At 42.5% G+C, this 25,578-nt stretch overlaps 1 protein-coding gene across 1 annotated transcript in view; it reads right to left on the bottom strand.

Annotated features, from left to right (window-relative positions):
- The window catches only part of COL4A2 (collagen type IV alpha 2 chain), a 633,759-nt gene that overhangs the window by 52,966 nt on the left and 555,215 nt on the right, over positions 1-25,578 (bottom strand). Inside the window, exons 37-40 of the mRNA XM_085622168.1 lie at positions 25,053-25,160; positions 13,536-13,643; positions 12,160-12,231; positions 11,951-12,076 (exon numbers count right to left, since the gene is read on the bottom strand). Coding sequence (XP_085478294.1) covers positions 11,951-12,076; positions 12,160-12,231; positions 13,536-13,643; positions 25,053-25,160 — 414 coding nt within the window. The remainder of the gene's footprint in view (positions 1-11,950; positions 12,077-12,159; positions 12,232-13,535; positions 13,644-25,052; positions 25,161-25,578) is intronic.

Raw genomic sequence — 25,578 nt, 5'->3', positions numbered from 1 at the left:
CTAGTTCTCTTTTTGGTAGATCTGATTTCTAGGATCAAGAATTGGTAATGAAGACATCGAAAGACGCACAAAAAGGCTAAATCTGCAGACATCCTGTGGTCTTTCCTAATTTGACAATCACCAAATCACCGAAAACACCCAGAGTGAAAAGTAGTTTGTACAAACGTTTAAACATATAAACGTTGCCACAATAGTGGTGGATCAGGATTATTATTCCCTTTCAATGGTATAAGGCAAAACCCTGGAAGGTTATTTGCCAGATGTAATGTACCCTATCATGAAATGCTATGGTTTCATCCTTATGATGTTCCTGTTACAGTAATACTTCTTGGTGTGGCCGTGCTACAGAAGAATTAAAAAATATATATATTTGGACATCACAGTACTTTGCTGATCTTTTAGGACCTTTAGGAATAAAGATTCAGGCGCTTATTTGATGCACCACTGGATTTGCAGTCTGATCCCAAGAGTGCAATTATGTAAAAGAAAAATCATAAAAAATTCAGAGGCACCATCTTCAATTTTAAATTAAAAGTGTATTCTTTATTTCATTGTTAATATATTTAATTCTTCACTTTCAGCAGATGTGTTTCGTAACAAACATTTCACTTCATCTGGACTCTAATTTATTTTTGAATGTGTGTTGTGAGCCTATGGAGTTAAGAGTGCATGATCCTTGTCACATAACGTTCACTTTAGAGATAGAAGTGAGGGGTCGGTCAAAATAACGCTGGGACTTCTCACTTTGGGTGCGGGAGAGGAGAAGCCATAACAATTAGCTTAGATTTATTTTGTTAAAGAGGAACACTTCAATCGTTTGGACCACTTTTGCATATGCTGCTTTCCATCATCCAGTACTGAAGATGGGTGAGGAAAGAGTAACACTTCAATCGTATGGACCAGTACGGCACATGCTGTTTTCCGTCATCCAGTCCTGAAGATGGGCGAGGAGGGTTAACATGACAGGACAGTTTCCCTGACTGCCACCCGACAAAGAATGATCTGAGATGCAGAATATAATTTTGATAGGATGCCCCCTATTGATCGATTTTGAAGATCAATGAGCTTCGTGCACATATTAAATAGCCACAAGGAAAGAGGTGGCCTGTAGGGAACTGCACAAGGAATCTATCAGCCCTTCAAAGTTCATGCATCCCTGTAGGAATGATCTGATCCAATCCAGTCCAATCCATTCCAATCCTGTTCAATGATACCCATTGGTTCTTGCAAGTGTTAGTGCAAATAGAAGTACTGTATGCACCTCAAAGACTCTAGAGATGTTAGGACTGTTCAATGGTCATCATCTAATACACTCAGTAGTTTCTTGCATGTGTCAATCAAGGTTGTCTATCATCTTGACTGATGGCAAAGTTGAAGAGTCAGATCCTCGCTGTGTAGCTGAAATGCCTGGTTTCCTCCCATCCTATGATTTTCGCATACACCAATAAGTAAGAACATGAACCTGTTGTATAGACCACTAAAGTACATTTGCAGTTAATGGGTGAATGATACCCTTATAGGCAGCCTGAAACCTCAGCGTGGTGAAGCGACAAGCAGATGATATCTGATGCTATAGGTGCAAGAGAGTTTATCGGGTCTTTTATGTAGCTGGCAAGGGCAGATGAGTCCCTGATGCTTATTTTTGTTTTGTTTATGGATTATGTTGTCACTATGGAGATATTAGTGAAGGCAGTTGCAGCATCCGGTGATGGCCTCACACAAGCTTCTGATAAGCTTGCTGATGATAATAGTAATTATCTTTGATATAGCGCTTCATGCACCTTTCAAAGCTCTATAAACAGCAGTTGTTACTATTATGCACCTTGATAGCATTTGATTTCCTGAACTCTCAAGCAAAGTTAAATCAGTCTTGTCATGATTTGAACTTGTGGCCTCAGATCTCTGCAGATGTCAGCTTCCATTAGCTCAGTCAGCAACCTTGCCGGATTGTGAGCTTGATTCTTCAGCTCATAGTTGCACTATAGATTGAAATCCACTAAGATCAATGTAAAACCTCTGTCAGGCGTGATGTGGGGAAAACAAAGGTTTAGACAGAGTATCCTTGTATCTGATTGGCTACCTGATTTTAGGAAGTTGAGAGCCACAGGACAGTAAGTAACCTGATGTAAGCAGCATGCTGTCACCCGTGGGCATTGTAATTGAAATTGTGACTGCATTTATATATCGCTTACTACCCCTGATGATGTGTTGAATCACTTTACACCAGCCAGCATGCTGCTCCGCAACCCAAGGCTAGTAGTGAGTCCAGAGTTATTGGCATTGTTCGTTACTGGAAATAATCTCGTGAGGTCAGGCAAACCATTCTGTACATATACTCGAGTTTCTTTGTGGTAGACTAAATTAAGAAGGGTTGTTAGGTTTGAGTAGTAGTGGAGATTAGGGGGGTTTCAGTTCATGGAGAATCATTAAAGGCATCAAAACGTGAGCAAGAGGAGATAAAACGTTGCTAGGTTGTAGTGGTATGGCTTTAAAAGGAGAAGCTGTGAGCTTAGAAATGAGTTGTGAGCATTTTGCAGAAATACATTATTAGAGAATAAGGCAAACATGTTTTATGATACAGAGAAGGTTATGCTCAGAGAGAAGGCGTGTAGATGTGGGAGGAGGATACCTTCATTTGAAGGAAAAAGGAGAGACGAAAATCTCATATTTTTTCAGGCAAAGGATTATTTTTAATGTCGGATTTTAGGAAGATAGGGGACACATTTTACGACAGAATGCAATTTGAGGATTCAAGGCTGTAGTAAACACAGCATTATTTTCCTGTGAGGGTAGTGCTTTATTAGGGACGTTTGATGGCACTAGAATCAGGTCAACAGTCTACCCACTTCTGGACTACTACTCGTCCTCTGCTCCAGTAAGCACATTTGTCCAGTTTAGGGCTTGTGTAAAGTAATGGCTGGATGCATATTGCAGGAAATAACAACAGTTTTAGGCTATACACAAAGAAAGCAATAATCTTGCTGTCATAGCAATGTGAGGAAACATGCAGAATAAAGCAAGCACTAAAAATGAGATTCTGCAAGTGCTGGAGAGTAACTGTCTTGATTTTGCTTGGCTCACACTGTTATTTACAAAGCAATGTGGAATCCATTTATTTGACCCCCAGTTTAGCTTAGTATATTTGAAGGCCAAGGACGGCTTCCACAGGCAGTGGAAGAGTATTGTCTGCATTTCTGTGTCTGCAGTATGGCGATCCAGACCCTGAGGTGAGAAGAATGCTAACTAGGCTCCCTTTCCATTGATGACTTTGTTAGCAGGAGGCTGTCTGGTTCGACTTTCTGAAGCACTGCCCTTTAGTACATTTTATGGGTGAAGGTAGGAACTGCTGGTTATGTTTGCAAGGTGAAGTGGACCCTTTAGGTGAGAGACCAAGCCTTTTGTCTTTGACACATCGATTACACTTTCAGCTGGGCAGCTGACAACCAAGCACAGAAACCTCACACCTCTTTGTGCCTCAGTTGTGGGTGTTCCAGGCTGGAGACCACCCTGCTGTGGTGGCGTCCCAAAACAAAGGCTGGAAAAGACGTTTGAAAGGAGAGCCACCCTAGATCGGTTTTGCAGCATAAGACATTGGATGCACTTGCCAGAGGATTTAATAAAAATTCTGTTTTTTAAATCACATTCCTTGTTCTTCACTAAGATTTTTTTTCACTAGCTTCTCCTCTGCCAATTCGAACATTAGTCTTTGCAAGAATTTCAAATAGTGCACCAAGTTTTTGAGAATATGAGCTACTGGCTGCAGTGAATATGCATTTAAACCTCCGTTTCTAAGTCACCTTTCTGCATCTAGCCTGTAAAATGGACAGCATATGTCAGAACTACCCAACAAAAGCTTTCCTTTTTGTAGTGAGTGCAAATATCTCATGGACTAAGGGAGCGTCAACAAATTACAAAATGATTTCTGACTTCTAGATGACAAAAATTCGAACTAGAGTTTTCAGGGATTATACATTATTTAGAGCTGGGAGGAAGTCCGACATGGGTCAAAGATCGGCAGATGCCCATAGATAGAAGTGGCTGACATCTGTTGGGCATGACAGTCCCATACTTTTTTAATTTATCACAATCCAGTCCGACTTGTTTGTAATAAAAACAAGTTCCGTGGATGACATCTGTGATCCTCTCTTTAAATTTGTCTAAATCCGACCCTGTGTGCCATGCCTGATTCTAGCCTCACCAGTTGCCACGCCACCCCATCTGCACCTGAGAGAGATAGCTATCCCAGCGGCACTGCTGGGGCCGTCAGTCTTGAGTGCCACATGAGAATGTCTCCCTATAACGCTCTTACAGTCACTCACACCTGAACCAGTGACCATAGATGCCAACATTTTAAAACAGGTAAGTGGGAGATTTTGAAAAAAAACAGCAATATGTATTTTCCCCATTCACCTACATTGAGGCAGAGATAATTTTAGGTGGCAGACAGCTAAAATAAAGCCACTTTTGGCTTCAATAATCAGGAGTCTCCCACCAGAATTGGCTTTGTTGGCATGTATGCGGGCCATGAGCCTGTTGTCCTGCCCCCAGTGTGACTGACCATTACAATGGTCACGTCTGGTTGTACTAGTGACACGTGACAGAACCCCTGCAGGTCAGCCCTTGTCTCAAACTGTCCTTTATTTTCAGGCTCAACCCAAACCTAATCCCCTTGTTATAGTCTTGATGACGATGCTATGCTGTCTACCTAGTCATGCGCACATGTGAGATGCCACCACAACGCGACATAGAGGAAGAAGCGAGGAAGACTCAACCATGGATTGCCAGGCCAACTTGTGCCTGCCCGCTCTCCCACCCTGCAAGACAAGCAACAAAGGAGGGAACTCAGCTGCACAAAAAGATGTCCTCCACTCCCTCCCAGTTCACGAGTGCTAGCCCAGCCTCAGACCCTACTTCAAATTATCATTCCTGCCTGTCTGCATCTGAGTGACACAGCTCTTCCTTCCCAGTTCTTCTCCCTTTTCAGCAAGTGGAACTGGAACAATTTTCATAGTGGGGGAGCTGCCGTCAATGTTACATCACTGAAGTCATAGAGATTGTGAAAAACCCCACTGTCACAAAGTGCAGAAAATGTATTCAGCAGGAGATTGGTAAAGGTGTAGTATGTAACCAGTGGAGCGTTTGTATATCACTAAAGCATCGCGTGATAGTGCACTGATAGTTACAGGCAGAACATTTTCCGTAAAAATTTGCCAAGAAATTTGTATATCTATACAGTTTTATTGATAGAACTATGTAGTGTAAACATGAGAATGTGTGGAAATCAGATTTCAGTGAATATATTTATCATTTGCACTTCACAAAGTATATTGTCTTGAATTATTTTAATCCTATTAAAATCTTTGTTTCCACCTCATTTCAGAGTTACAAAATATTGTGGCTCATTTGTGCATTCCTAGCTGCGGATATATTCTTGAAATATTTGTACAGTTAATGTATCCAGGTATTTAAATGTTGTTGTGTGTTAGAAACAAAATTACATTATCCAGCATTTCTTTTCACACTCCCTGTAGCCCAGCAACTGTTTCACATAGTTCACTTTACAAAAATCCTCTTTTTTTGTAGTTAGACAAAGAAAAGTAAACACCAATCCCCATGTTAAAAGATTAAGCAGCGATTTGTCAGAAGACGTAGCTTGACATTTGACCTTTGTCTTTGAACGTACATCTAATGTGACAAGATCAGCACGAAGTTTAAATGTGTCTTTATTGTTCATTCACTTTCTGAACTCCAGCATGGGTATTTTGGGGGTGCTGAAGCACCCTTGCACCCCTACTTCCAGCGCCTGTATTCTCAGCTCTAGAACCTCCCCAGCAAGACTCACCCTGGCTGACAGTCACTAAGCCCATTATCCACCCACAACAAACACAAAATAAATGGATCAAACAGAAGGTGTCAAGTCTGAGACAGTCATGTAAACTGAAAGCGTGAGGGAAGCCTGTGAGTTCTGCTTGGAAGGTAAGCTTGAAAGGGCAGTGAGAAGTGTTAATATAATGTGAAGTAAGCCTGTGCGGTCACTGTGTGGAGGAGCATGTCAGATGTGAGGTATGCATGTGAGATGTTTTGGGTGGTGGTTAATACACCTGCTGCAGAAATCAGTACACGCTGAATGTCACTGTATGAACCACTATGTGTGAACTTCATGCCTCAGCCACCCAACGGCCTGTATAATACAATTTATATCGTCTGGTGACAAAAATCTGTAAAGCACAAAGACCTGTTGCAGTGACTTAGTACAACTTTTCCAGTTACTAATTTAATGGGCGTATTCCACTTCTCAGAATTCTGCACTGAGTATGACACATCAAGTAATGTTTAACACAACTCTAGTAGCGTACGAGATGTGTCCTGCCTTCCCATCATCCCAGCCGAATCTCTGTGTTGAGGTTTCATGGGTTACCAGAATGTATTCTATCAGCTTTGCATTCATTTATACTTTTTAGAGTGTACTTCACATTAGGTGGCAATTTGTCCCTTTTTATCCTCGTCCATACACTTAAGCAATCTGATCAGTGAATATCTATTGTCATTTGAAGGAACTGGCAATTTTGAATTGTGAAACCAATCCACAGTACTATGGGAAAATGCAAATAAAAATACAGGTAGAGGCATGTTGTGTATTTAGAACTGCCTATAAAATAGGCAAATAGGAGCACCCTTTTACTGGTATGCCTTTGAATGTAGATGTTCAAAAGATGAACAGATGTAGGAGACAGAAAGAACTGGTGGGCAGGGGCTATCCCGGACAACATTAAAAATACACAAATGAAAATGGAAGCAGGAATGGAAGAGGTTGTTGATAATCTAAAAAACACATTAAAAAAACGTGAACAAAAAATATGGTGGTACTAAACTCGTTTTATGAACCTTCACATTTCTAAATTTTACATAGACATACATGTTAACCACAACTTTTTTGATAGGACATTTTAGCCACCAAGGGGCATATGTATCAAACGATTTTGTATTCGCAAACGCTGCCATTCGCAAAAAAACTGCGTTTGCGAATACAAAATCGCAAAACGCGATGTATGAGCCATTTTTGCATCGCATTATTAAGGCATCGCTAATCTTGCGATTCCTTAATTTTGCGTAAGCATTTAAGGAATCGCAAATTGCTATTCCTTAAATGCTATGTAACAAGCACCCAAGTTGTGCGATTTCCCCTTAAGAAATCGCAAATTACCAGCAACTTCAAGTTGGTGGTAATTTGCGATTTCTTTGAAAAATTCACTTTTTGGCATTTTTCAAAGTGCCATGTGGCGCACATACATGCCCTTAGGGCATGTATGTGCGCCATATGCGCACACATGCTCATTTCAGGGGTGCATCAGGGTGTCCTTATGGCACCCTTGACCCTTGAAATTATTCTTAATTTGCGATTCTCTAATTGCGAATCGCAAATTGAGAATGACTTCCCATTCATTCCTATGGGCCTCCTGGCCCATAGGAATGAATGGGAAGGCATTCCTTAATTGCGATTTCGCAACTTTCTAATCGCGATTAAGGAATAACAAGAAATCGCAAAATATTTGCGAATTTTTAAATACATCCCGTTTTGCGATTCTCAAATAGCGATTCTCAAAAAATCGCTATTTGAGAATCGCAATAACGGATTTTGATACATATGCCCCCAAATGTTTGTAGTCGGATTTTTTTTTTTTACAGTTGGCAGTTACACTATGGGGTATTAGTTAGACCTTGTGGGAAGCTTTCCGGTGTAGTCTAAGATTCAAAGGAATCCTCGAGATTGCATGGGCACATTGCAAACAACGTGTCCGTGTGTTTAAGCATCGAGTGAATCAGAATTGTAGGACAGATACACCTGTGATTACATACACTGAACAAATTTGAGTTACAAGTGGTTTCATTCAATGTGCATTGCTGCTAGAGTGTGGATTTATAACATGGCTTATGTGGTAAATGATTAGGTCTTATGTGTGAGGTTCAAAGAAATGCTTCAAAAATGTCATGGCAAACATGTCGATGTCCTTAAATATTATGTGGATGAGATAGCTAGGTTGACAGAGTGACAATAGTGGCCACTTACCCAATCACCCAAGGATGGGAATTAAAGTAAGGGGCTATCCTGATATCTAAACATGGTCAGTGGGGTGTAGGGTTGTAGTCTGGTATGCATTGAGAGTCCTGGACATTATGAATGGGGTGCTTCAGTGCTCCAAGATGTCAAACTTGATCTGTTGGAAGTGCAACCTACTGAAAGGTATAGATTCCCAGTCTGAACAAGTAATACAGATCTATTGGACCACTCAGGAAAGGTGGAGGTGCAACCTACTGCAGGACACTGAAGTGTCTATGCAGTACCCCTAGGAGTGATGGACGAACAACCCTCATGGTTTCAACCCACAAAAATGGTGAATCTATGTAAGTATGCATGTATATGGAACTTCTAGGGCTTGAACCTTGCTAAAAGGCAGTGGACCCCTGTACAGGGTCAAGGATAAGCATAGAGCTGACGAGTGATCGGTGAGGGTAGTTGGGTTGTGGACGGTTACTGAGTAGTAGTGTAGTGCTCTTTTGAGTGGTGAATCTTTAATTCTTCTTTAAATTGGAGCACAGTTGTGGGAGTCCAGATTCTGGGGGCATAGATGAAAAACTATGCTGCTTTCTTTTTTCTTTTTTACGCTTCTTAATCTGCAGTCTGACGGTGTCCTGGCTGCAGGTGTGCTGAAAAAGGCCAGGGATGGTGAGGTTGTCTGCAAAACAAGTGGGGGGCTCTGGTTGCGATGTTTTTTTAATGATGCAGCTGGTTTTGAAGATGGTGTGGGCTGCAAGAGGAGCCAATAGAGTTCCACCAGGATGGGGGTTATATTATCATAATTCTTGAAGTTTTTGGTGAGGCGTGCTGCGGCATGCAGAATGCCCTTAAAGAGTGCTCGTGTGGAGTTTGAAAGGCCATGCAGCAGGACATTACTGCCATCCAGAAGTGAGAGTATGCAGGCTTGAGCAGCGGTTCTGAAGTTGCTTTCTCAAAGAAATTGATTCACTTTCTGTAGAAAAGAGAGCTGGCACCAGACCTTCTTTGTTTTCTTGGCAAGTGCTCCTTGAAGATGCGACTGGTGTCCAGGGTGAAACCAAGTGACTTGGCATTTGGTGAAAGTTGGGGTTCAAAGCTGTCAGGTTTCATGCTATGGACAAGGTTTGTACTGTGTTTTGCCTGTTTTGTTGATCTTGGCAAATAATAGGCATTCTGTCTTGGTTAGGTTGAGCTTCAGGTAGGTGCTGGACATTCAGGTCTAGATGGTGGTTCAGGCATTGGGTGCCTGATGGAGAGACGACTATCAGGTAGATTTTTGTATCATCGATATACTGGGAAATGTTGATGCTGTCATCTGTGAGCATATTTTATGAGGTTCATCCAGGATGTGCATAGGTGCAATCCACTAGAAGGTGCAGCATCCAAGCTACTGGTTAATAGGGTTCACCAGGGATGCCTGGGGCAGTATCTTAGACGTCAAGAACTGATTGAGTTTATGGAATCAGGTAGAACGGGGAGATGCAGCTTTCCATCCCCCAAACTGAGGAGTCTTTGAAGTGCTAGCTTAACTAGGGAAGGAGCGCCTTAGTATGAGACCAGTATCCTAGGAGCTGGTGAGAGAGTTGTGAGTTAATGTGTCCATTCAGTAGAGGTAGAGGCACAAGCTGGCACAGCTCACATAATCCTCCCACCCACCCACAGCAGAACAAAACCCATCGGAGGGTCTGTTTCCAGTCCAGCAATGTTGGATGAATATGCGGCCCTAGGAGGAATAATGGTTCCACAGAGGGGGGGTTGTCACTTAAAGTGCACTGTGGAGGGCAGAGTAGCTGTGAATAGAAAAGAGAGAGGGGTAGGAAGGACTCAGCTCAAGGCCCTTGCTGGTTTAAACATTCTGAAACAAGACAGTTCCCACAGGAAGACACCCTTCCCTATGTGGCTTTTGCCTGCCTATATTGGGAAATAGGAAAATGCTTATAGTTAAATAGGAAAAGACGATCTAGGTGTTGGCCGGGTCGAGGGATCAGGTCCTGCTTGGTCACTTGGCCTGCAGGCAGGCTGTGGTTCGGGGGTGCGAAATCAAACAAAGCACCAAGGCATGTATGTAGCAATGAACAAGGAAGTCCAGATGGCACTGCATAGAAACAGCAGTTGTCTAAAGTTACCTGATACATTTGTTATCCCTAGTGCCAGCTGGAGAGGGGGTTATTACAGAAAGCCAATCATGATATTTAACCCCTCGCCCAAAACCAGACCTAACCCATCACTGAGTTCAGTAAGACTGGAGAGGGTAAAAACTTTCCAGTACTTGGGGGTAACCCTACATGAGAACCTATCTTGGGAACCCCAAATAGCAAGATGTAGGCTTAAGCTGTCCCAATTGTCTGGGGCAATTCTGAAGGTTGTAAACACTTCTACTTTTAAACCTATCAGTCCAGCAGTAGAAGTGTACAAAACCCAAGCTAAAGCGGCTGCATCTTATGGTGGTGAGCTATGGGGGTATAAAGCAGGGGCAGAACTTGTCACTGTAGAAAACAATTTCCTCAGACGTCTCCTGGCCCTTCCTCGTGGCACACCCCTGTTCCCCTTAAGATTGGATATGGGTCTTCCCTCTATAGGAGAGGATTTGGAACTAATGCCATTAAGATTTTGGCACAGGCTCTGGTCCACTGGCGAGCTTGTACACTATAGGCAAGAGCTCATCCATGTAATGAACTTGAACCAGCGTGATAGAATCCCGTGGTTGGCCTTTATAAAGAAAGAACTGTATCGGTTGAGACTCCCTGACCTATGGGAGCTTCCTGAACAATGCTGCCAAAGGGTCCCTCGAAAAAGACTTGTGGAGATATACAAGGAGAAAAGTCTAGCTTCTCTGGTCTCTGCATCCAACAATGGTATTCTAACTGATCGATTCCTGGATTCCAAAAACTCCTATCATTTTAAAGGTTTTATGGACATTATTTTCCCCATTTTAGCAAGAAAATTGTTCATTCAATGGAGGTTAGGCACTTTGCCTATTAAAACTTTTACCTGCAAATGGACAAAGAGGGATGATAAAATCTGTCCAGGGTGTAGTAATCATGATGAGGAGGAACTCCATGTACTGTTCTTCTGCCCAGCTTACAACAGACCAAGGAAATATTGGCTAGCGCCACTATGCAGAAACCTGGGTATAAGGAGCCACTTGTACTCGTACAGAATATTGAAAACAAGTACCCTCCCCCATATAGTTTTTGCAGTTGCCAAATTCATAATGGCCATGTGGCAGATAAGGAGAAAATTACTAAAAGACTGAATATTGATGATATGAACTGTAATTTCCTCCCGTGATTAGAACCCCCATGCAAATGGATTTTTACGATTTTTATGGAATGGTCTTAATACAAGTGGATGTTTTTATGTTGGATTACATTATTTTATTGTATCTTTTATGGCCTAATAGGCCGAAATAAAGAAATAAAGAAAGAATGAAAGCCAATCAGATTAGGGGTCTGATGTTTCTTTGTATGATAGATAGCTGGAGAAATGAGGGTAAGGTGGGCTCAGAGAAGTGGTCACAAAGAGAACGTCAAATCCCCGCACGATCATGTGACCTGGAAGCAGGCCGGGGCTTTGACGTGAAGAAACAAACCACACTGCTCTACTATCTGAGCATGCAAGTGATTGTACAGATTCTACTTGCTTTAGATAATGGACTACAATAGGTCAGAGACTTGTGGGAATGAAGTGTAACAAAGGATTAAGTTAACTCTCCGGGTTTAGGTACAATATACAACACCCATAAAATGTTTTTAACATAATGCCAAGGACCAGATAAATGACAAACATTCAGTTTTTTGGTTGAAAAAGGCAATAGAGGGAGAAAAGTATCTAGCACCAAAGATGAATAAACATGTCCTCTTAAATAAAGGTGCTGTTGTTCCCATAACTAACCTGGATCGCCTTGCGTTCCCTTTGGACCCGGAGCTCCTGGTTCCCCAGATATAGTGCTCCGCTCTCCCAGTTCTCCCTTTTCTCCTTTACTGCCATGCGAGCCTTGAGTTCCGAAGACATCAGGGCCTGTTAGGAGTTTGAGATTGAGATGGGATCACCTGTGCTCAAAGTCAACATTGTTGCATGATTAAGTGATCTGTGAAACAAACCTGGTGATCCGGGGAATCCTTTGCTTCCTGGTAGTCCATGCAGCCCGGTTAGACCTCTGTACCCAGGGAGGCCTGTGAAAAATGTGCAGAGATATTTTTTATTTCTGGGACCAGTCAATGCTCTCTCTGTGCTTTTTGTGTTTTTTCAACATATTACAACCCTGTATAACATAGCCCAATTTTGAAAGACAGCACACATACAGCAGTCTTTTCAAGAGAAAGCTGTAAGCCAGGCGTTCAAAAGCAAAAGGTTCTGAGTATTCTAATGAAAAGAGAATAAGGTTACCGAGCCACTTTAAAATTGTACACAATTAATATGTACGAATATCTGATATTTTGGTCTATGTAATTGCAGGTAATTAATACAAAATTTAAATTATTGATTCTAAGGCAGTATGAGCTCATTTAAGGAGACACAGTTAAGTACACACTTCCGGGATCACAGTCTTCAGCTATTATTTACTTTTGTTTGACTGTACTTATGACTAATTTAGTTGAGATGTCTTTTGCAGTGCAAGTCTAGAGATGATAACCTCCTTGCTCTTATGCTTGAAGCCTCAGCAAGCCCTCTGGCGGGGAGGGTTGTTACTTTTTCCTGGGGTATTCCCCGGAGGAAAACGTGTTGGCTGGGCAATCGCATGCAATAAAGAAGAACAAACATTACTTCATTATGTTCTTCTACATGTTTAATGCATCGTATGAATACTGTATTTATTACCAGTCGAACCGGGACAAAGAGAAATTGTGACATATACTTTATTATTATTATTTTTTTTTTTTTTATTAAAGTATGTTGACAAGCTTGCTGATATCATATGACAGTTACAAATCTTGTTGGGTACATTTACATGGCAGCGGACATATACTTTATTGCCGTGTGCACGGGCCTGCCTATGCATTGAAGGAGATACACCTTGTCATGACAGAGGCCTTAAACAGCTGCAAAATGCTGAATACAGTAAAATCAGAGCAGTGCTTCAAAGGCCCAGATGATTAATGTATTAAAAGTTTGAGTGTCTGCGACTTAGTATCAATCCAGGAGGCATGAGGTAGGAGCTAGGAGGTAGGAGATAGGGCTATGTCAACAGAGGGGATCATTGCAGTCATCAGGCGAGTTTGGTAGTGGGAAAAGTGAGTGAGTCAGGAGGATTGAGAGGACATGTATTATCAAATGACCTATTTACAGTGTATGATGCTCCCAGAGTGCATTAAAATTACATCATCATAGTCTTACTCATTTGCACAGAATAGTTATATACAGCTCGGAGAAGCACATACATGTCAGCGAGCAGTAATTATCAGACCGGTCAAGTAAAGAAAGCAATGTCTTATTTTCTGCAAGACAGATGTAACCAGAATGTACTGTTGTTGCTCACCTGGTTGTCCTGGTAGACCTGGGACCCCAACATTTCCCTTTTCACCTGAATATCCAGGGATACCAGGGTGGCCCTGAGATCCTGGGGTCCCTACAAGCCCTCGAAAGCCTGTGGAAAAATAGTTTTAAAGTCACGTAGAACCAATGAAAAAGTAGTATCATGCTTATGTGACACACCTATACATGTTGAAATATCGATCATAGAAGCATCATAGTACTAAACAAAAGAAACTGTGTCCAAATTAACGAGAATCAAAATGTAAACGAGGTAAGTATATACACATATATATATTCACTTAAAAAACCATAGGTTTCACACAGGTTATAGTTAGGTGGACATTTCACTTGTAAAAAACCAATTAAATTCCCCCGTTATAGTTAGTTCAGATAACTATAACTCGCACGCCCGCAATCCACTGCTCATGACGTCACACATTACATCACTCATGACATGGTCAATGGCATCACTCATGACATCACTGATGACATCATCCTTGTGATAGAGTTGCGGTCGCGCGAGTTATAGGTATCTGAACTAACTATAACGGGGGAATTTTATTGGTTTTTTACGAGTGAAATGTCCACCTAACTATAACCTGTGTGAAACCTATGGTTTTTTAAGTGAATTTGCAAGGTTTTTTAAATGCTAATTCCTAACTATAACGTGTGTGAAACCTATGGTTTTTTAAATTAATTTATACTTTTTTTTAAAATGCTAAGGTATGTATTTATTAATTATTTTTTTTCAAGGTTTTTCACTGTGCGCGCACCGTGCGCGCGCTTTGGGTGCACGGTGCACTGCACGCACCGTGCGCGCACCCCGCGATTTTTTCCCAAAAAATCCGTATAGATATTTATATGCTTTTAAATGCTATTTTCTCAGGAAATACTGAACAGATTGACACCAGACCTGCAAAAGTTACTTCCCTGACCTGAGGACTACCTCTCTGCCAAATTTCAAGTAATTCTGTTCAGCCGTTCGGCCTGTACCTTCGACTAAAGGTCCTATGGAAAAATGCATGGGGAAAACGCGTCTCGGCCCCCCCTTGACGAATCACCCAGAGACTTCCAGGGTAGGAGCTGAGCAGAGCGCCCCATTAGTTTTGAAAATTTCGCGAGGATTCGTCAACCGGCGCCAAAGTTATTCAAAATAGAATTTTCAGATTTCCTATGGAAACACGGTCCTAACTATAACTATCTACTGGCGACCACCAGTAGATAATATGTATGTGTATACATATATATATATATATATATATATATATATTCACTTAAAAAACCATAGGTTTCACACAGGTTATAGTTAGGTGGACATTTCCCTCGTAAAAAACCAATGAAATTCCCCTGTTATAGTTAGTTCAGATAACTATAACTCGCGCGCCCGCAATCCACTGCGCATGACATGGTCAGTGGCATCACTCATGACATCACTGATGAATTTCATTGGTTTTTTACGAGGGAAATGTCCACCTAACTATAACCTGTGTGAAACCTATGGTTTTTTAAGTGAATTTGCAAGGTTTTTTAAATGCTAATTCCTAACTATAACGTGTGTGAAACCTATGGTTTTTTAAGTGAATTTGTACGGTTTTTTAAATGCTAAGTTATGTATTTATAATTTTTTTTTTTCAGGGTTTTCACCGTGCGCGCACCGTGCGCCCACCATGCGCTGTGCGTGCCGTGCGCGCACCCCGCGATATTTAAAAAAAATATATATATATGTTTTTTTCACCCTTGGGGGTCCTTCTGTGACCCCCTGACAAAGGCTAGGGGGTCAGGAACTGTCCACCCTGCCCCCTTTTCACGTTCTCCACTTTTGTTTTTTACTGCCTCAGACTGCGAGAGACAAAATGGCGGCCGACACTTCCTGATTTCTACCAATTCGAATGTTTACTGACATCTAACAACCAATAAGAATTGCGCTTATATAGTTGAGTACACATTCTCTATTCTTAACTACACATCTACGAACCCTATAGGTGTGTGTGTATATAAAAATATATCTATTTATTAGAGAGTGGTAGTTGCCATTGTGTAGTTAAACATGAAGCAGAGTTACATAAGAATTGCATTTTTTGCATTTTTTGCTTTGATAATAACTTTGGTGCTGTTTGACGATTCTACATGAAACTTTAAAAAAAAACATCATCTGAGGCTGAGTGGAGTAGGGCTGATTGAAGTGGGGATGATTGGAGTGGGGCTGATTGTGTTATGTTCCATATAGGTACCCCAATATAGGCTCAGGTAGTCACCTAACCTTTCACCTATATTCTACGTACCATTACACTACATAACGGTTCTTAGTACTGACTTTTTACCTAGTTACGGTAATGTCCAGAGATGACATGGGGTTTTCTCTGAAAAGCTTAAGCCTAATTCATTATACATGAGGATTCTTGGAATCACAGCAGGACAGCAGGCCTACCATCTACTGCATAATAACTATGTATAAGGGTAATTCCTTCCATTATCCCAGTCCGACATGACACACCAAGGTATATCCCAGGGGGTACCACTTTGGGTATATATACATCATCTCTTGCTGAGATAGTCAGGGGAGAAAAGGACTTCCATGCCAACACACTGACGTGAGACGCTGAGGCTCCTGCACGCAGACACTCCAGCTCGCAGTGGTCTGACATCCCTTGCGGGGTGTCCATCTGGAGACCAAGACGGGGTTCCACAGTCTTTCCCTTCAGGTAATGGGATTGACTTTATTCTAGAGGAATTCTTGGCTTTACACCCACATACATGCTAAGTGCACTTAGGTACATCTAGTTAGGGGCGCATCGTAGGAGTTCGCATTTTACTGTCATGTATTTTATATACTTGCCTGTATTCATTGTTTTAGCACGATGGTAGAAATATACCATCCTTTTACTCTGTTAGTGCTTACAATCATTTATATCTGTTACTGTCTAGTGGTTGTTTCAGCACACCTATTTCACACTAGAATGACGATAGTTCAATAAATGCTTATTGAAAAATGTCCCCACTGTTTATTCTGTGTATCTCTCTGAGACGAAGTGAGCACGAATGGCTGAGCGACAAGTAGCACTGTTTCCATGATTCTGAGGGATCAGGGTTGTCATGTTCGATAGTTGTCAAGAACTATTCTCTCCTTGGTAAGAGGGGTTTCTAGTGGCACTGTGAGGTAGCTGGCATAGAGGCTAACATACCCGGTAGGGGTGTCTAGAATCAGTCTGACACAAATCCTATAGCGTATGTTGTCTAAACACGCAGGGCCCGATTCACAGAACTAACTTAAGACAAAGTCCTAAACTTACTACCATTTTGGTATTCACAGAAGGCACTTACTCATTGATGAGTAAGTGCCTTCTGTGAATACCAAAATGAGTAAGTGCCTTCTGTGAATACCAAAATGAGTAAATGGTAGTAAGTTTAGGATTTTGCCTTAAGTTAGTTCTGTGAATCGGGCCCGGTGATCCTATATAGGTTTATAGGAACTATATGACAATTGTAGTGGGGCAGATTGTTTTAAATTGTTTTGGATTGAATGGGGCAGATTGTTTTGAATTGGAGTGGGGTAAATTGTTTTGGATTGGAGTGGGACAGATTGTTTTGGATTGGAGTGTGGCAGATTGTTTTGGATTGGAGTGGTGAAGGATGGTTTGGGGCAGAGTGTTTTTTTTTATTGGAGTGGGGCTGATTGTTTTGTATTGGAGTGGGGCAGATTGTTTTGAATTGAGTGGGGCACATTGTTTTGGATAGTGGTGGGGCCGATTGGGGAGAGAGTGGGGTGGATTGGGTGAGGTAGATTGGACTGGAGTGAGGTAGATTGGATTGAGCTGGCTTGGGGTGGATTGTCTTGGTGTGGGGTGGAATGGATTTGAGTGGGGTGGATTGTGGTGGATTGGAGTGGGGTGAATTGGGATGGAGTGGGTGGATTGGGGTGATTAGATTGGATTGTAGTGGGGCTGATGGGAGTAGGGCTGATTGTAGTGGGAATGATTGTAGTGGGGCTGATTGTAGTGGGGCAGATTTTTTGGATTGAGTGGGGCAGATTGTTTTGAATTGGAGTGGGGCAAGTTGTTTTGCATTGGAGTGGGGCAGATTGTTTTGGATTGGAGTGGGGCAGATTGTTTTGGATTGGAGTGGGACAGATTGTTTTGGATTGGAGTGGGGCAGATTGATTTGGATTGGAGTCGTGCAGATTGTTTTGAATTGAGTGGGGGCAGATTGGTTTGGATTGAAGTGGACAGCTTGTTGTGGGGCAGCTTGTTTTGGATTGGTGTGGGGTAGCAATATTTGTCTTCATGTTGCAGCCAGAGAATCAGAGTGTGAGCTCCTGTGGGAGCATGAAAGTCAAAGAGGAAAATAGCCCCCTCTGCCAATTAGATCGCTCTATTATTTGAGGTGTCATACCTGCGGAACTCCTGTGGGAGTAATGTGAATCTAACCAAAAACTACTGGACAAGCTTACAACAAATAACAAAAAGCATGCTTTCTGGGTAAAGATCTAGATTTCTGCCAAATCCGGTTTAATCCATTCAGCCATTTTGGCTGTAGCAGTGTCTAAAATTCTCCTAACGGAAATTACATGGGGAAATTGCATTTTGGGACTCACCTTTTTTCTCAGCCTCTGCTTGATGGATCAACACAAAACTTTCAAGGAAGGAGAAGAGGAGGATGAACTTTTTATTGGAAAGTTTCGTAAAGATTTGTTAAATGACACCAAAGTTATTAGGAAACAAAAAATAAATTTCCTCTGGTAACTAGGTTCCCACTATGACTACACATATATTAAACCAGGGCTCTCTTCATTTCTACTTTTCTCCTCACTCTCTCATTTGTCTCCTTCTCTCTGTTCTCCATTTATTTCCTGGAGCCCTCCATGACTCCCTTGCCTGCTCTGATTTCCAAGCGAAGCTGGGAAAAGTGACAGAGATGCCCCTTGCCAAAAAAACCTGCCTCCTAAGGCTCCAGCCGCTGGGGAAATAACTGATACAAAAACCAGGCAGTCCAGGCCTGTATGTAACACAGCAGCGGTCACCACTGTGTATTATAGTCAGGTCAGAGTTTTCATTAAAAAAGTGTAATTATTTTTCAAATTACTTTGGTACCGTTTGATGACTCTGCATAAAACTTTCCAGAAAAAAAATGCATCCACCTCAACTCCTTCAGGGAAGGCTTTGCGCTGATCCCTCAAGGGCCAACAAAAAGGAGGGTATCAAAATATTTATTTCTCATGTTAATTCTGATAGGGAATGTAAGTGCCTTCTGTGAATACCAAAATGAGTAAGTGCCTTCTGTGAATACCAAAATGAGTAAATGGTAGTAAGTTTAGGATTTTGCCTTAAGTTAGTTCTGTGAATCGGGCCCGGTGATCCTATATAGGTTTATAGGAACTATATGACAATTGTAGTGGGGCAGATTGTTTTAGATTGTTTTGGATTGAATGGGACAGATTGTTTTGAATTGGAGTGGGGTAAATTGTTTTGGATTGGAGTGGGACAGATTGTTTTGGATTGGAGTGTGGCAGATTGTTTTGGATTGGAGTGGTGAAGGATGGTTTGGGGCAGAGTGTTTTTTTTTATTGGAGTGGGGCTGATTGTTTTGTATTGGAGTGGGGCAGATTGTTTTGAATTGAGTGGGGCACATTGTTTTGGATAGTGGTGGGGCCGATTGGGGAGAGAGTGGGGTGGATTGGGTGAGGTAGATTGGACTGGAGTGAGATAGATTGGATTGAGCTGGCTTGGGGTGGATTGTCTTGATGTGGGGTGGAATGGATTTGAGTGGGGTGGATTGTGGTGGATTGGAGTGGGGTGAATTGGGATGGAGTGGGTGGATTGGGGTGATTAGATTGGATTGTAGTGGGGCTGATGGGAGTAGGGCTAATTGTAGTGGGGATGATTGTAGTGGGGCTGATTGTAGTGGGGCAGATTTTTTGGATTGAGTGGGGCAGATTGTTTTGAATTGGAGTGGGGCAAGTTGTTTTGCATTGGAGTGGGGCAGATTGTTTTGGATTGGAGTGGGGCAGATTGTTTTGGATTGGAGTGGGACAGATTGTTTTGGATTGGAGTGGGGCAGATTGATTTGGATTGGAGTCGTGCAGATTGTTTTGAATTGAGTGGGGGCAGATTGGTTTGGATTGAAGTGGACAGCTTGTTGTGGGGCAGCTTGTTTTGGATTGGTGTGGGGTGGATTGGGGAGGGAGTGGGGTGGATTGGATTGGGTGAAGTAGATTGGACTGGAGAGCAGTAGATTGGATTGAGCAGGTTTGGGGTGGATTGGCGTGGGGTGGAATGGATTTGAGTGCGGTGGATTGTGGTGGATTGAAGTGAGGTGAATTGGGATGGAGTGTGTGAATTGGGGTGAGGTGGTTTAGATTGGAGTGGGGAGAATTGGAGTGGGGCATACTGCAGTGGGGCAGATTGGAGTGGGGCAGATTGTTTAGGAATGGACTGGTGCATATTGGAGTGGGCCAGATTGTTTTGGATTGGAGTGGGAAGATTGGAGTGGACAGATTGTTTTGGATTGAAGTGGTGCAGACTGTTTTGGACTGAGTGGGGCAAATTGTTTTGGACTGGAGTGGGGCATATTGTCGTGGGACCGATTGGAGTTGGGCAGATTGTTTTGGAATGGAATAGTGCATAGTGCAATAGTGGAATGTGGGGAAGATTGTTTTGGATTGGAGTGGGGCAGATTGTTTTGGAATGGAGTGGTGCACAATGGAGTGGGGCAGATTGTTTTTGACTGGAGTGGGACAGATTGTTTTGGATTGGAGTGGTGCAAATTGTTTTGTATTGAGTAGGACAGATTGTTTTGGATTGCAGTGGGGCAGATTTTTGTGTGGCAGATTGTTTTGGATTGGAGTGGGGTAAATTGGGGAGGGAGTGGGGTAGATTGGGTGAGGTAGATTGGACTGGAGTGTGGTAGATTGGATTGAGCTGGCTTGGGTGGATTGGCTTGCTGTAGGGTGGAATGGATTTGAGTGAGGTGGATTGTGGTGGATTGAGGTGGGGTGAATTGGAATGGAGTGGGTGGATTGGGGTGAGGTGGTTTAGATTGGAGTGGGGCTGACTGAAGTGGGCAGATTGTTTTGGATTGGAGTAGGACAGACTTGAGTGGTGCAGATTAGAGTGGGACAGATTGGTTTGGATTTGGTCTGATTGTAGTGGGGCAGATTGGAGGGGGCAGGTTGTAGTGGGGAAAATTGTTTTGGATCAGAGATGTGCAGATTGGAGTGGGGCAGATTGTTTTTTGAATTTAAGAGGGGCAGATTGTTTTGGATTGGAGTTGTGCAGATTGTTTTCAATTGAGTGGCGCAGATTGTTTTGGATTGAAGTGGGGCAGATTGTTGTGAGGCAGACTGGGGTGGGGTAGATTGTTTTGTATTGGAGCTGGATGGATTAGATTGGGGTGGATTGGGGAGGGAGTGGGGTGGATTGGATTAGGGTGAGGTGGATTGGATTGAGGTGTGGTAGATTGGATTGAGTTGGCCTGGGGTGGATTGGAGTGAGTGGGGTGGATTGGATTGAAGTGGGGTGGATTGTGGTGGATTGGAGTGGGATGAATTGGGATGGAGTGGGTGGACCGGGGTGAGTTGATTGGATTGAAGTGGGGCATATTGGAGTGGGGCTGATTGGAGTTGGGATGATTGTAGTGGGGATGATTGTAGTGGGGCTGATTGTAGTGGGGCAGATTGTTTTGGATTGAGTGGGGCGGAATGTTTTGAATTGGAGTGGGGAAAATTGTTTGGCATTGGAGTGGGACTGTTTTTTTGGGATTGGGGTGGGGCAGCTTGTTTTGGATTGGAGTGGTGCAGATTGGAGTGGGGCAGATGTTTTTGATTGGAGTGGGGCAGATAGTTTTGGATTGGAGTAGTGAAGATTGTTTTGAATTGAGTGGGGCAGATTGTTTTGGATTGGAGTGGGGCAGCTTGCTGTGGGGGAGATTGTTTTGGATTGGAGTGGGGTGGATTGGGGAGGGAGTGGGGTGAATTGGATTGGGTGAGGTAGATTGGAATGGAGTGAGATGGATTGGATTGAGCTTGCTTGGGGTGGACTGGCTTGGTATGGGGTGGAATGGATTTGAGTGCGGTGGATAGTGGTGAATTGAAGTGGGGTGAATTGGGATGACTGGGTGGATTGGGGTGAGGTGATTTAGATTGGAGTGGGGAGAATTGGAGTGGGGCATACTGGAGTGGGGCAAATTAAAATGGGGCTGGTTGGAGTGGGGACGATTGGAGTTGGGCAGATTGTTTTGGAATGGAATGGTGCAGATTGGAGTGGGGAAGAGTGTTTTGGAATGGAGTGGGGCAGATTGTTTTGGATTGGGTTGGGCAGATTGGAGTGGGGCGGATTGTTTTGGTTTGGAGTGTTGCAGTTTTGGACAGAGCAGAGTAAATTGTTTTGGGCTGGAGTGGGTCAGAGTGTTGACGAGAAGATTGTTTTGGATTGGAGTGGGGTGGATTGAATTGGGGTGGAGTGGATTTGGGAAGGAGTGGGGTGGATTGGATTTGGGTAAAATGGATTGGATTGGGGATGGGGTAGATTGGATTGAGCTGGCTAGTGGTGGATTGAAGTTGTGTGGGGTGGAGTGAATCCTGAAGGTTTGGGGGAATTCCCCCAAAAAATATTTCTAAAGTTGGTTCCAACCCACACAAGGTATAGAAGTTCAGAGTACTTCTACCGTGCACCCTTATACCTTTTTTCATTTTCAGGACACAGGGACTGTGTACCCATGTCTTGTAATGACAGTAGCAATATTTGTCTTCATGTTGCAGCCAGAGAATCAGAGTGTGAGCTCCTGTGGGAGCATGAAAGTCAAAGAGGAAAATAGCCCCCTCTGCCAATTAGATCGCTCTATTATTTGAGGTGTCATACCTGCGGAACTCCTGTGGGAGTAATGTGAATCTAACCAAAAACTACTGGACAAGCTTACAACAAATAACAAAAAGCATGCTTTCTGGGTAAAGATCTAGATTTCTGCCAAATCCGGTTTAATCCATTCAGCCATTTTGGCTGTAGCAGTGTCTAAAATTCTCCTAACGGAAATTACATGGGGAAATTGCATTTTGGGACTCACCTTTTTTCTCAGCCTCTGCTTGATGGATCAACACAAAACTTTCAAGGAAGGAGAAGAGGAGGATGAACTTTTTATTGGAAAGTTTCGTAAAGATTTGTTAAATGACACCAAAGTTATTAGGAAACAAAAAATAAATTTCCTCTGGTAACTAGGTTCCCACTATGACTACACATATATTAAACCAGGGCTCTCTTCATTTCTACTTTTCTCCTCACTCTCTCATTTGTCTCCTTCTCTCTGTTCTCCATTTATTTCCTGGAGCCCTCCATGACTCCCTTGCCTGCTCTGATTTCCAAGCGAAGCTGGGAAAAGTGACAGAGATGCCCCTTGCCAAAAAAACCTGCCTCCTAAGGCTCCAGCCGCTGGGGAAATAACTGATACAAAAACCAGGCAGTCCAGGCCTGTATGTAACACAGCAGCGGTCACCACTGTGTATTATAGTCAGGTCAGAGTTTTCATTAAAAAAGTGTAATTATTTTTCAAATTACTTTGGTACCGTTTGATGACTCTGCATAAAACTTTCCAGAAAAAAAATGCATCCACCTCAACTCCTTCAGGGAAGGCTTTGCGCTGATCCCTCAAGGGCCAACAAAAAGGAGGGTATCAAAATATTTATTTCTCATGTTAATTCTGATAGGGAATGTTGCTCTCTGATATGTCTCAACAGATTTATACCATATTTGGCAGAAAGTTAGAACTTGTGTGGTTTTTTGTGATTTGGTGTACATCCATTCAGGCAGTTTTGAGAAATTAACTTTTAATGAGGTGCTTGGGGTGGGCATGAAGGGGTTAAAATGTTAGGTATATATGGGTGGTTGGTTCCATGTTACTGAAAAATTATACAATAAGACCTTCTGATTGGGTGTGGGAGCTTTATTTTCCAACAGCCATTTAATTACCCGGTGAGCGGTGCTGGAGTACTAAGTGATCTGATCGGCTGGCTGCAACTCAGAAGAAAATGTTGTGGCTGCCATTACAGGATTTGGAATCTCTATCACCATTGCCTGAAAAAGCTTTTCATAAAGGGCACAAGGGTGCAGTTTAGGAACACCCTGATCCCCAGGTACTTTTGTGGCTGGGCAAGGGGAGAACCCAGAGAAAATGAATTCTGGCAGTGGGTACCATGGAACTCCTAGGGTTTGCAGTGTAACCCTCCATTGAGGAACAGCAAAGCTCCTGAAGGAGCTGCTCTACAAGCTTCCACCTCATGGTACTGCAGCACCAGGCAAGCTTCCTTGGGGAAGCCTGCATGGTACTGTGGTAGCAATGGGTGGAAGCTTGCAAGAGTACTACAGCACCTGATTTTGTTTATTAGAAAAGGAGACAAAAATGCATGTTGGGTGCCTGTGGAGGGTTTGAGCCCACGAGGAGTTGAATGCTGGCCCTAGGGCCAACACCCCACTGCGCACAGCCAGGAAAGTTCTGAAAAAAACTCTACACCTTATAAATGTACTCGCTACATAGAATTTGTCGATAAAACTGTATTACCACAATTTAACATGGGCACCTGCCCAGATGTCCACTGGTGGATAATCTGTTGTCAACAGAAGCTTAGATCTTTAGCAACAGGCTTTGGCTATAAGCCTTAACATACTTTGAAACATACCCCTTCAACCCACACAAAGGGCATTCATCCTTTACCTTGAACAACATGAAGTACTACATGCACCCCAAACTTTAGTGATTTGGAAGTGGTTCACCATACAACGTTCAACACCCACAACCATACTTGACTCGAGGGCTCATGCTATTTACATGTTGTGCACCCACACATGTGCACTCAGTAACTCTATGCTGTATATGAAGATGATGATATTTTAAGGAAGCCATAAGCAGTGCATTAGCTTAGGAAACTATAACTGGTAAACTTTAGTGTTGTTTGGTATTTCAACATAAGTTTTTATCTCATTTCAACACCTAACTATAACATCACTTTAACCTTTGTTTTTTCAAAGATATTTAGTCAATGTACATACAGGTGGAGTTAAGTCAAGTAAAATAACTTACTTATATATTCTTAATGTGTTAATCTTAGTCTTGATATTTTCATAGCATGATATTCAGAGATCAATATTAAGGTGGAATACCATCTTTATGTACATTTATCTGAGCAATCACGACCTACCATGCTTGAATCAGTTAGATGCCCCATGCTGCATTATTAATAGAACTATGGTCTAACTTCTTGTTCATAAATCTGACGCATATGGGGTAATTTCAACTCTAAAAGACAGCAGGGGCACCTATTATTTATTGTAATCTGCAGAACTGGTAAAAATTGAAATTAAAGTGATGTCCAATGCATGTAATGCAAACAATGAAAACATGCACCATAGGCAGAATATGCTTATTAGTTTCTGAAGAATAGCCAAACGGTTCACTACACTGTAACAGCTACAATTTGGGCAAAAAATTAGTAATTGAGTTTGTAATATTAAAACTTCAGAATAAGCTAGATGTGTCTTACCTGTTGGACCGAATTCACCTGGTTGACCGCGTGCCCCTTTCATTCCTTCAATTCCAGGATATCCTACGTCTCCAAAACTTCCTTTTTCTCCAAGAATTCCCTTCACCCCTGTAAGATATAATAACCGTTATATTTCAGTAAAGTGTGATTGCCTCATGCTCAGTGTATTGCTGCTAAGGGTGTTAATTGCTTACCCTACAATTATGAATATAGGCAAATGAGGAAAAACGACACATAACAGGTCCTTATGCACCAATTACTTACCAGTAATCGGTTTCACTCCGATTACCCCTCCCTATCCAGTACTTATTATATACACCCCCTTTAGGCACCACATAACCCAGCTAAAAAAAGAAACTCTTCCCTTCTCCCTTCTCCCCTGGCTTTTCAGGGGGCACCTCCCACAACAATAGCCCATGAATGGACGCCAATCCCCCACATGTCACCCTCAAATACTATAATCCGATATTGTCAATAAGAGAAGGAGGGAAGGACATAATTTCTATGACAAGATAGGGTAATCAAA

This window comes from Triturus cristatus, chromosome 8 (assembly GCF_964204655.1).
Source record: "Triturus cristatus chromosome 8, aTriCri1.1, whole genome shotgun sequence".
Lineage (NCBI taxonomy): Eukaryota > Metazoa > Chordata > Amphibia > Caudata > Salamandridae > Triturus > Triturus cristatus.
Note: the sequence above shows the minus strand (reverse complement) of the source record. Positions and strands in the feature narration are given on the sequence as shown.